The sequence below is a fragment of the Metarhizium robertsii genome (assembly GCF_000187425.2).
Source record: "Metarhizium robertsii ARSEF 23 chromosome Unknown MAA_Scf_11, whole genome shotgun sequence".
In the NCBI taxonomy this organism is placed as follows: domain Eukaryota; kingdom Fungi; phylum Ascomycota; class Sordariomycetes; order Hypocreales; family Clavicipitaceae; genus Metarhizium; species Metarhizium robertsii.
In genome coordinates, this window is record NW_011942151.1 from 1 (window position 1) to 12,539 (window position 12,539).

At 48.0% G+C, this 12,539-nt stretch overlaps 3 protein-coding genes across 3 annotated transcripts; 1 reads left to right on the forward strand and 2 right to left on the reverse strand.

Moving 5' to 3' along the window:
- Nucleotides 1-2,151: 2,151 nt before the first annotated feature.
- MAA_06541 (uncharacterized protein) lies at nt 2,152-2,742 on the reverse strand (the record flags this gene model as incomplete). Its single annotated transcript, XM_007824539.1, has 1 exon — nt 2,152-2,742. The coding sequence occupies one exon, from the start codon at nt 2,740-2,742 to the stop codon at nt 2,152-2,154; it is 591 nt and encodes a 196-aa protein (XP_007822730.1).
- A 3,942-nt stretch (nt 2,743-6,684) lies between these two features.
- MAA_06542 (Argonaute/Dicer protein, PAZ) lies at nt 6,685-7,264 on the forward strand (the record flags this gene model as incomplete). The annotated part of the gene is made up of 2 exons (XM_007824540.2): nt 6,685-6,904; nt 6,954-7,264. 2 exons carry the CDS (start codon nt 6,685-6,687, stop codon nt 7,262-7,264), a joined length of 531 nt encoding a protein of 176 aa, XP_007822731.2.
- A 301-nt stretch (nt 7,265-7,565) lies between these two features.
- On the reverse strand, nt 7,566-11,536 carry MAA_11599 (uncharacterized protein; the record flags this gene model as incomplete). Its single annotated transcript, XM_011412514.1, has 4 exons — nt 7,566-7,691; nt 7,762-7,861; nt 8,115-11,052; nt 11,209-11,536. 4 exons carry the CDS (start codon nt 11,534-11,536, stop codon nt 7,566-7,568), a joined length of 3,492 nt encoding a protein of 1,163 aa, XP_011410816.1.
- Between the last annotated feature and the right edge of the window lie 1,003 nt (nt 11,537-12,539).

Below are 12,539 nucleotides of genomic sequence, written 5' to 3' on the forward strand. Positions count from 1 at the left end.
TTATATTTTATTATTATATATTACTAAATATAATTTAATAAACTTTATATTAACTTTTATAATAAACTTTACCCTTTATAGTTTTATAGGGCTATATAAATTTTTAACAAACCCTAGTATAGTTTATTAGCGTATTAGTATTAGCCAGACCACGCTTGATAAGGGTTACACCAGCAATAAAGAAGAAGGTAGCGAAATGCTTATAGAGTACAGTCCATCCGTTCAATCAGAAGAAGACGACAAAACCCTTTAGGCTAAATCAATCCATGGAACTCTGCAACAGTGCCTCAGTGTCTGAGATCCTGGTGCCCTCGGGCATGTGGTCCTGATGTGGCTTGCTTTCTACGGGTTGAACAACGATTGATCCGTTTTGAGGTTCCTGCAGATAAATATGAGTAGATATAATTAGCCAATTGGTGCGCCCGTGACTTGAATGTCCAGGATCAATAATACCCATGCTTAATGGAAATAGATAAGCTTCCGTGTCTCCCTCCGGCGGATGACATACCGCACTAATAGCAGCGCTGCACGTGGCTATACGAGGGAAATCAGGAGGGACATTTTGATACTTCCGGACGACCGAGTGGGCCAGAAGACTACAGAATAAGAGCAACACCGTTATGATGACGAGGACGATGCTGATAGCCGAAAATCCAATACGCGAGCCATTATTGTCTGGGACTAAGATATTGCCCCCCCCGGACTGGTACACAGTTGTTTGAACAATAAAGACGGCCTGCGAGACTAGCCAGTGCAGGGCGATGAAGAGAGTTATCGCAGGAAGGGAGTACTTGAACGGCATTGAAAGCATGTATGTAGATCTCTGCAAACCACGGGGCGAGGATACACGAAGCGGCTTTCTTTGGTCCGTCTTCAACAGCCGGACCCATTCATGCGCAACCAGTTGACGGCTAAGAATGCCATTGAAGATCATGTAGGCACAGCTTACAAGGAGCTGGATGCCGTTGGTTAACAGCACCTGCTTTGCAAAACCGCTGCGCGTAAGTCCACCATGCACGAAGCCTTGGATGAGAGCAAAGCCGTTGACTTTGCCAAGGCCTTGCTGCCACAGACTCGAGAGGTCTGTGGGAATTCCTTGGCCAGCTGCTTCGACGAGGGCAAAGGCAAGACAACCTATTACTGCACTAAGGCCCACGAGGAAACTTGGAGAGAATTGTCAGCTTTGACTTTCAACCAATCAAGTCTCATTGGAGTACGGTCCGACAAGAATAGAAGGACTTACAAAGTACACGATATAAACCACTCTCGTGGACACACTGCATGGTACCACGCCGTGGAGGGGGAAGGAGACCAAGGAGCAGACCTCAGAGATACCCTGCATTTTTTCGTGCCTGAAAAGACCCTCTTGAAGAACGAATCTTGGACCTGGTGAGAATTTTCTGTCGAGTCTTCATTTGGAATTGCAAAACTCTCGGGAGATTCCAAGAAGCTAGTAATCGCGTCCCCGATAGTTACTATAGACTTGACATTCTGCGTTCTCGCCACTAATAGAACGAAAAGACATCCGAGAAGAGTACAGACACATACAAAACACAAGGCAGGTGCGCTAAAGTGGAATCCGCATCTGTTGCTGTTGTCGGCTTGTTCGCTGACCAGACAGTAATCGACCACAGCCCGTTGATGATGCGGTGCTTCCCACGTTAAGATCTGCCAGTTGTCCGCGAGAGAGCGCGCCAAGTCGAGAGAGCAGTACCGAGATGAGGCGGCCGAGTCTGCACCGCACACCCAGTTGTTGGCATACTCCCACTGATCACTTGTGAGCCCGTTGATCCAGCCTTGAATCAGGGATGACCCGTTATTCTGGGACGAGGTCAGGTTCTTAGCTACAATTACAACATCGCCCGTACTCTTCAAAGAATCAGCGTACAGTTCCAGACAGCTGAGTTTGCCAAGCCGCGTGAAATTTGTTGCTCTATCTCGTATGCCAAAAACCCTTTCTCGGTCCGTCGAGTTTAGGTTGGGTCGTATTGCGCCCATGGTGGTCGAATTGTCCCAGACGTCATTCGCCCACTCGAAGTCGCTGGTGACCAAGGTTCCTACGAAAATAGCGAATGGCATGGACGCAAAAAGCGTCGAGTTCCAGCTGCTCCCAGTTAGACTTCATCTCTATCCCATCTGCGGAAGTAAGACCTACACCAAGTGTAACAAGATTGAAACAATCCCCAGTGCGAACCATAGAATGACTTTCTGGCGGTGTAACTTTCTGATATTCCTAAGACTTGGGACGCCGATTTCTAACCAGTCACCAACGGCGTGGGCCTTATTGAGGTCGCCGCGTGATGGCGCTGCAAGAATCTGCATGCAGTAGTTGCCAGCACCTAGGAACAGTGTCGAAAGACCGTTGAGGATCAGATGGGCGACTTTATTGAGGTTCGCCGCATCTCTACAACTCCCGGTGAATAATGTACCAACCCCTCGAGCATCCATGTCATGCGTTGCCGCAGCCCAGATCCAGGCCACCGTATTGATAACTGCCACCAAGGCCGTCAGGCCTGTCTGGATTCGCAGCATAGTCGACCTCTTTGATAACTTGGCCAGTAATGATTCAGCCCGGGGGCTATTGGGGTTGGCTTCGGGAATATAGCGCCCGAGCATGGCTGTTGTAGCGTAGGGAAGGTATTCAGGGTGATGAGACGGCGATCTCACACGAAAGTTACGTGTGGCGGAACCGTGGAGCCTAGTGAGCTCGTACTCCTGCGGTTGTGATCCTGATTCTGGCATCGTGTCGTTTAGAGGGGGCAGGTTACGAAAAGTACAGATGTCTACACATAACTCGAACGGAAGACTACCTTGTTATATCTCTGTCCATTGGCAAATTTATGCGGTGGCCATACTCCAGTGTTTGTCTACACCTTAGTAGCACAAGGTGGCTGCTTAGCCCCAACACCAGGTCTGTGAGACAAACTGGCTGGCCAGCGTTGCAAGCTGAGCATTCAGTTTTGGGCGCCAAAAGATTCAAGGCATTGTCAACCGTTGGTTTGCCGACTACCGCCTCCACTTGCTAACCAATATAACTCGGCTCATCATTGCGGCGTTGGGCGACGAGAAAAGGGGGTAAAGGTATAAGCAAGGCTGCGGCAGTGCCCGAGAATCGGCTACAGCCACCGAGGACCGTCGCCTTATACTCGGTTCAGGATAGTATAGGCAGTATGGTCTAGCAGAGGGTGTAGTAAACTGCAAATATGATGGGTTACGCATGTCAACAGCCCTATCCCGACATTGGCTAGGGTACGCGCACCAACCGGTGTCAAGGATATCGGTGATACGTAATGAAACTTGCTGCATGAGTTCCGACGCCACATCTGACGTATCGGGATCGGGCCGACCCATTATGAATTCCTACATATCAACTGCACGCCACATGTCGGCAGTTAGGAGGCGGTGACATGTTACGACCCAGTCACAGGCCGCAGTATAGGCTGCAAGTTAGGCCGGCTACATGAGCCACCCAGTTGCTTAGGCACGGCAGGTAACGGATTAATAGTCAGAACAGGCCGCTAATAAGAAAGAGTTTACTGGTTGTTCAGTAAACTCCAGATAAACCAGTAATACATATATAATAATAGTTTACCAGGACTTTAATAAACTAAGGGTAAATACCGTAATATATAAGGCCCTAAATTCGCTTTATAAATAGACTCTAGCTCCTTAGTCTTTAACACGATTATTATAATTAACCTAAGCTTTGCTTACAACTCTTTGACTCTAATTACTTGGTTCGCCCTGAGGGCGGTCGTGGTGCAGGAGTGCCAATCGCTCCTGCCGTATTACGACTGTCGCTGGTGGATACCTCGCTACTGTTCGCTGGCGCTGCTACTAGCAAGTCAAATGCCAAGTGAGCTGACGAGCGGGGAGCCTACCGTTGATTTGTCGCCGCGTCCGACGGGGGGGCCTGGGCCGCCATGTGTCTCGTCGACAATAGGTCTCGCGTATCCGACCTTGCGCATCCGACCCGCCCCAACCCAGCGCATCGCCCTGCCAGAGCCAATCGACCGACGAGCGCCTCAGCTAGGGCACAGGAGCATCCGCTTGTCGCTCTCAGAAGGGAGAGCCAGCAAATGAGATGGGCTTTCGTCGAGCTCAGAAGCTCTATGGTTCTCCTCTTCTTGCGATGTTTCTCTTTTTTCTCCAGCTTTTAAATACTCGTAGTAATCGCCTAGCCAGTTGTCAATTTACTTCCTTGACCCATCACATATGCAATCTCTGAAACAGGACGAATATTGTCTAGGATGCGCCGGCAATTGGCGAAAGATGAAGAAATACCCTTCTTCTCTGACTGCTGTTGCGTCTGACACCGTATTTCTGCTTCCGGTCACTTTTATCTCGATGTATGCTTATGTATGTTTGAGAAAAGTGGCTGAGGCTGTATATCACGTTGGCCAGGGGTTTACTGATAACTAACCGGTCCGATCAGACCACCAGCTCTCGCTGCAGCATCACTGGCCCTCCACAATCAGCTGGATCCCTTCCTTTGTCCGCATTGTACCGATGGTGCATCCGTGTATTATGCGTCCAATAGGGGGAACGGCATGGTAGGATGTTGTCTCGTCACAGGCCAAGAGAAATTTCCGTCGACGATTTGAGCAATCATTGCGAGTGCGACTAAGGTTTGTTTACCTATTGGAGATGTCATAGCTAGCCCTGGTCTGCTCCTTACTGCTCATATTTATGTACCTCGCAATCATATTTCTCGTGTTCTCATGTGCATAATGTTGGTTGGATTGGATCGAGGCTGGCGTTGAGTTTATTAGGGCACCTAAGTGTCTGGCTATCGTCATGCAGGATGACCTCCCTCGAACGTGTCATGGAAGCGCCGCTGGTGGAGCAGTTGACAGGCGCCACGAGACTGGGATTGATAAATGCCAGGCATCTCCGGCGAGTCGCACAGGGGAGCACCAGCGGGTGCGACAGCCTGTCCTGCTGCCAACCAACGGACGACCGCAATAGCCTACGTGGTCGCAGCCGTCAAATTGCTCGGCGCCGGGTGGATAAGTCGCGACGCACCCCCCGTTTCGCTTGCTGCCGTGTTAGAAGGTACTTGAGCTAACTGAAGTACATACGCACTGCGATATTTTTTGTTGCAATACGTGGCGCTCCCTGATTGTGGCCTCGGTGCCACCGTGGGGAGTAGCAGAGGACGAAAAAGTTGTGCCTACCAGTGAGCAGGAGGCGACGAGAGCACCTGGATCCAGAGGCACTAATAGTATTTTCGCGGAGCCAGAAAGAAAGGTGAAGTGAAAGCATGACTCAATGGACGAAACTGAGTAGAAACTTAGATTAGCCCGTTTGTCACGATTAGCTAACCAACATGATCCTGTGTTGTGAAGCAACACCGGGTTGATGCTCAGCTCTGTCTCAATCACAACCCAAACCGCTATCTTATAGGCGAACGCGGATTCGAGTACGAAGGAGGCAGTCAAACTTCAGCAACATGGCTAGCGTTACATTCGGCTCACAACTTCATCCCCGTCACGGAATTGTGTAATGCATACAGACAATATCTACTGTATGTATAACAAGGTCACCAAGAATTGGTAACATACGGACGTGGAAGAGGCTTCAATTACCTGACTTCTTGGTTAGAAAACTGTGTATTCGACCTTCTATTGCCAGTATTAATAAAATAGTAATCTTCGTATTTACTTCCCCTCAAGCTACTCCATCGGGCACCTAGTTAAGGCAGATCAAAGACCTCTACCGAATTAGATGACAGCTGTTGCGGCCCCCCAAGTCGCCTGCTTTGATATTTAAGGAGTCGATGTCTCACCCGTAAAATCGGGACGACGACGGGGGGGCAGATTTCAGGCCATGTCATTTTGGCCACAAAGATTGTGTGAGACATTTTGAAGAGATCTCCTTGGAGATGAGAAGGCTCTATCTACTACAAGATTCCCCACTGACCCTTGTAGCGGGTGAGGACCTGTAGTCACAGCGACCTGGGTGCGAACACAAAGGATTATCGGGTACTAATAGATAGTGGCTGATCTTTAGTACAGAGAAGACCATATAGTTAACTATTATAGGCGGTAAAATAAATACCCCTATATTGCCTTCTATCATGGGCGATTGACGCCTATCACTCCGTACCTGGAGCCTGGCTCGATGAGTCCAGTTTAAGGCTCCTGTTGCCGCATCCACGGAGCGCTGGAACCCAGACGGTTCATTAGATGTATACTGAACAGGACGGGTGTCTGGGACAGCCCACAGTGGCCGACCAGAACTTAAATAGACCATAATCTTACTGAGCTTCCTTTCACTTGACCCTACCAGTTTGTCAACAGAAAGAACACGCTCTCTTGCTCAGCAATTATTCCCACTTATATCGTGTGACACACTTGAACTGCAAACCACGGCAACTCTCCAGTCCCTGTTTCGTTCTAGTTTGGCCGACTAGTGTATCCATGGCCACATTGCATGCCGCTGAACGTAGTAGTATGACAACTCAGCAGGCCTTATCGTGTTGTGGGATGTCGACAGCTAGATTGTGTACGCCTTATTGCACGAAGGAACCCATGTATTTTAATTTCCCCTCTGCTGCCTCGATAACCCGTCTTGCCAGTTTGACCTCGTTTTTGTTGCATCATTCTCTAGCGTCATCTACGGAAAGCACTCTACGACTGCTATACGATCTTTGGACTTGCTAGGAAGGATGACGGATATCGCATGGCCCACCCACCTCGCGTTAGACAACATGGGGCAGGCGCTAAGGAGGTCGAGTTCTGGCTTGACAGTGCTGCCAGCTCCTCTAGTGCATCCAAGTTGGAAGCCAAGGGAGGTACAAATGGGAAGGGCAAGGGTAAGGGAAAGGAAAAGGCTCAAGCAGAGCGTTCAGCAGCTTTTAGCTCTGGAAGGTACATTAGTGTGTTTGAATTTTTCAGAACAAGTACGCTATTGTCTCCAGCCATCCCTCGATGCAGCTGACTATGAAGCAGCATATAACCGAGTCCTGCAATATCCCCAGCTTCCGCTGATCAACTACGGCAACCGGGAGAATCCGATGTATCTCCCAGCAGAAGTCTGCGTTGTCTTCGCGGGTCAGCCCTCCAAGTCGAAGCTTGACGGCGCGGATATCGTTGAAGATCTCACGCATAATATGTGCTATTTTTCCAGTCACGCGACCAAGGCTGTTAGTTTATGCCCCTCGGCGTACTACGCTGATCTCGCGAGCGCGCGAGATGCTACTTGGCCCGCTTGTTCAATTCGCCGTCACCATCACGGTTTCATACTCGCTGAGTTTCATTGATGAGTATTGAACAAAAATACCCATTTTTACGATAATAATGGCTGAAGTTGGGTGAAACGGCATTCAGCCTCGTTCCCAGTAAATGAGCAGATGCGAATGTAGGGCTGGGTTGTCTTCAGAGACAGCCCAATAGTGGGCAACTTATTTACAACGCCAGCAGATCGGTTCGGAAGTCTCTCGCTTTTTGTTTTCTAGTGGAATTTTAGATTTCGATTGCGAAACATTGCTGCCACCATATTTCAGACTAGATCTCATGTCTAGATGCGGTGCTTCTGAACGCTGGTATTCTACGGATACAAGCTCAATCCTCCATGTTTTCCGCACATGTGACCCCAGCGACGCTGCGATGATTCGATCCTCCGATAGGCGCTCCGCATTCAGGACAGCGCGCCTCTTCCATCGGCATTCCACATTCGCCAATCGCAAACTACGCCAATGTTAGAACTCAGGGCCCATGTAGGTTCAGCACCAAATACAATTGTTATAAGATAGCGTACCGGATGTCCGTTAACACAATTATACCAATGGCCGGAATGAGTAGCCAAGCCAGTCGGTCCAGTGACCATAGCTCTTTTGATGGCGGCAACTTCTTCAGGGCTGACTGTTTCATACCGTTCTCGTTCTAGTAACTGAATAATTTCTTAGACCGCCTCCTTCAGTTTTTCGGCATACTGGAAGGGTTGCTCACACAGGAGAGAAGCTCTCTCTAGATTCTTCTTCGCGTCTGTTACAAAATCGATCGCTCTGGCCATGTCTGCCTCATCCAATGAATGACATGATTGATACAGTTGAGCCATCCTGCCTTGGTAAAGGGTTGCCTCGACGGCAAGTTTAGGCAGGGCTTCGGTACCGCAGCTTAAAATAAAGGATGCGCAAGTTTTCAGAAACGGCTTGACAAGAAGGTGCGGAGAACCGCCCGCATTGGAAGTCCTGTGTCGACGTTGCAGATTTGAGCGCCAGTAAAACCCCCAGCTTATCTTCCAGAGTAATAAAGTCGAGTTTCAACAACGCCATCTCGCCTGCCAGTGTCACACGGCGATCCCTTTCAACGGGCTTCTGTGTATTCTCCAGAGACAGGTTAGCAAGCTTTTCACTCAGGCCATCTGATTTCTTTTTCCGCAGGGCATAAATCGTCGCCTCGTAGAGCTTATGAGATGGCTGGTAGCGTTCAGAAGTCCTCCTGCGAAGGTCTTTAATTTTACGGCGCAGTTTATCGCAATCTGTATACCGCGCCAGAACTCGGTTCTCGAAAATCGCTTTCAGGCGGCGTTCATGCAACATATTGATGGATCGCGAAAAATCTGAGTGTGATGCAGCAAGTTCTTCCTGTAGCTTCTCGAGTTCAATGTCAACCTTTTTCAGCTTGTTCTTCCCTGTGACCAGAAACCTCTTGGATGACTCGTCTGCAACGGCTCTGTTGATGATTCGATTATATCGTCGCGTTACGTATTGCCTTACTGGGCGCTTGCAGTCAGGACATAGGGGTATCTTCTCCGCGAAGGTAGCAGATATGTCAGCCAGTGCAGTAAAGCGACCTTCGGGGTTAGAAATATAGGCTGTGTACATGCCCACAAGGCCGTCTAGAGTTTCTGCTGTGAAGAAGTGTCCGCATCCAAGAACGACTATAGGAGCCAGATCGACGTCGATTTCGGCATACGTTTTCATTTCGAGTAGATCAACTTGAGCGTCCTGTCTTCTCCCGCAATCTTTACACAAATCTTCTGGGCAGGTTTCACCGCAAATACCTGGACAACGATGGCCGCAAGAGAGCAATTTCGCGCATCGCTCATCACAGGGCAACCGGTCGCATGCAGCCGAGCACGGCATTGTGCAAGATCCCTGATGCTCGCAGGACCATTGGCAGTTTTCAACGCATGGAGTGCAAGCCTCGCTGCATCTTGAGGCACACTTTGAATGTTGACATCTCACCTCGCAAGGCGCAACACACAGACCGCAGTCTGTGCCTCCATGGCAGAGTTTGCGACAGTGGTGATTGCACGTACCAAACGGTCTCCCGCAGATCTTGCGACATCCCTGGTGAGAAACTTCTGATACCTCGTCGTTATTCTTTCCGCTGCATTTGCCACAGGTCCCTGGGCAAATATGGCCGCATGGAAGCGGCGTGGCACAAGGCACTGGACACATATAACCTCCTGCAGTCACTGACGTTGAGCATGCTACCTCCACGTTGTGGTTGCATCCTGGAACTACCTTTTCGACCATAGTTTGGCAACGGATCGCTTCGGGCCTTTGGGCCAAGTGACAGGCTACCGAGTCCTTGAAATGGCCACAAGGAAGTTCAACATCCTTTAGTAACACGAGACATTTCCCGCAGTCCTCTCCACAAGTTGGCTTCTGACATCCATGTCCGCACGGCTCGTGTAGCCGCTGGCAAGGCTGCGGACACGAAAAGATATTGTGCATGCTTTCCGAGTGGCATCTCGCCAGGCACATGTGGCCGCAGTTCGGGAGGCGCCAAAGGCAAGCCTGCGAGCATCCTCCCTCGGGGCTGTATCGAGGGAAGTCATCGGGCTCAGATACCTCTATTAGAGTTTCTCTATGTCGCGGGCAGCACAGCCCAAGGGTTCTGCTCACGGAATCCGACGCTCGCATGAGTTCAATGACCATTTGCCACATCTTGACATGTGTGTAGGTTTCTGTGTTCCCGATGAGGTACATGCCATGCTGGGCACGACTTAAAAGAACATTGATCCGGTTCGTAGTTCTTAAGAAGCCAACCTTCCGGGCCTCGTTGCTTCTGTTGAGAGACACGATCACGACTTTTGCTTCTTCTCCTTGAAAATTGTCAACAGTGGCCACTCGTAGTAGTTCACTCAACTTTTTCTTTGCCAAAGAACCGCCTTTCTTCTGAGTCGATGGGCTTTCAGATGAAGCCTCTTGTGAGCTAAGTGTTGTGCCGTCAAAACCGTCCTTGTCCAGTGCATCTTGGTCTCTGTCACTGAGAACAATTTCAAAATCGTTGCGCATCGCCGTACGAAGCTTCTGAAGCTGTCCGGTGTATGGAGTCAACACCGCGATGTCACTGCTCCTGTACGCTCCTTGGCGGACGATGTGGCGGACGAGCGCGTGAACCAGCTCTGCCTCCCAAGCATTAGAATGCGACTTGTGGTGCATTTCGAAGTAGTCGCCGTCCTCTAAGTGATCATGATCAAGCCAAAATAGATTCTTTCGCATTCCAACGACGTCTGGAAGGTCCCGGGTAGTCCGGTGGTCTTGAATATTGGGATAAATTGTCTCTCGGATTAGCATCGAAACGGCAGGGCGCATGCGCCGCTGGACTTCCAATTGGGCGACGGGGATTTTGGGTCGTCCGGGAACGCCGACCAAAAGTCGTTCAAACTGGCTGCGGTCAAGCTGGTATAATACACCTTGTTTGCTCTCCAATGACAAGCCAAAGTTGTTGATTTGGGGTCGCAACTGTTCATGATCCCCAATCTGGATGAAATGCTCTACTGGCGGAAGTAGTGCTGAAAGCATGTGCGGTTCCATCACTTCCCCTGCTTCCTCGCAAATGACGACTTTACATCTAAGCCTCTGCAGAGTTGATATTCGCTTGGCTAGACCGGTAGTCGTGATGCCAATGACATCGGCTTCTTGCAACACCCTCCGATCGACTTTATCATGGATTTTTGACACCTCTCGCTGTGTTGAAGAAGTATGCTTGATATCCTCAAACAAGTCATCCACAGCCTGCTTGTGGTTCTCTGTGCTCCAAAAGTTTTTAAGATATTTCCGCTCCCGTGGAGACAGAGAATGGATGTCCAGGTCTGCTTTGCGAAGAATGGTGTCGTGATTAATTTCCGTCTCGGTGCCATAGTTCTCGCGCGCGTCGGCAGCCGTCGTCTCGTATGATGCCCAAATGTCAAAAGGATGTCAACCAACGGTCTAGAATCCGTCCTTATCTATCGGCCTGAATTGCTTACATATGCGTGGATAGTATCGGGAAAGGTACCTCTGTATGTTGTCCCACTTCATTTGCCGTAATGTTCCATGCGCCCTTCCGAGTACCCTCTTGATATCCTCCGTTTTATCATCCAGATCTTCATAGGACTTCGCAAGAAGATACCTCTCTGACCTACTCTTTGATTCCATTTGTGACACTGTCCGAAGATTGTGTCCCTCCAATAGATTTGAATGGCTCTGACCTCCAATACGAATGATTTTCTTAGTGCCATCGTGCAGCATATGCTCGAGGAACTGACCCAGTTCATGGTTTGTATAGCATCTGGCGTTGTTACTGTCAGCGGTCATTCTACCTTCCAGATTATAACGTTCACTTACACAACAACTATACTATAACTCGCTTAATATATAAGCTATTTACATAAAAATTAGTGTATTTTAAAGGCTTAAATTAGCTTTTTTTATGCATATAAAGTAGGTTCTTATAAGCCTTATAATTAGCGTAATAATTATAACTAAAAAATCTTCCTATAATTAAATTTTTACTAAAAAATTACATGTAGTGTAATAAATTACACTACAAACTACACTACATTATATTATACTACAAATTACACCAAAAATTACATGTAGTGTAGTTTTTTCGTTACAGGTCTGTTAATCAGCCCAGCTTAATTAGCCCAGCTAATTAAGCTAACTAATTAAGCTAAAAAATCGTGCTATTTAAAGTAAAACCCTAAAAAGTCTAATAATAATAAAACCTTTACTTATATTTATTTATATAGCTAGGTAAGTATTACTTTTAAAGACTCGCCTGAAATTTTATCTTATTTTAGCTCTCTTTTTTTGGAAGGTAACAAAGCCAGATAAAAAACGTATTAAATATAATTATAGGTTTTCTTGTTTTTCTCATAATAATAAAATATAAAGGTACTAGAGCTAAATAAGCTAGCTAGAGTATATAAATAAATATATATATAATAATATTTGGTTGATTCGCTCTGTAGTTAAATAAAATTACATATATAATACTAGTATTATACAAGCGTAAAATCTAAAATAGTATTAGGCTGTACTAAGCGTAAAATCTAAAACAGTATTAGGCTGTACCAGGCCAAGGATAGTAAGAGACTAGAAAAGTAGACTATCTACGCATTGTGACGCGTTAGATATACTAGCGTAATTAGTGCCGCGCCGTGGCCCGCTAGTCGCGGCCACCTCGCGATAGCTTCAGCTACTGTCATGTAGTCAAACCTTGTATGTTGTCGTGACACAAAGTACAGACAACAACAAGATGACCAAGCATGACAAGAAGCCCAACACAAGTAGGTTGCCTATTGCAACCTTCAAG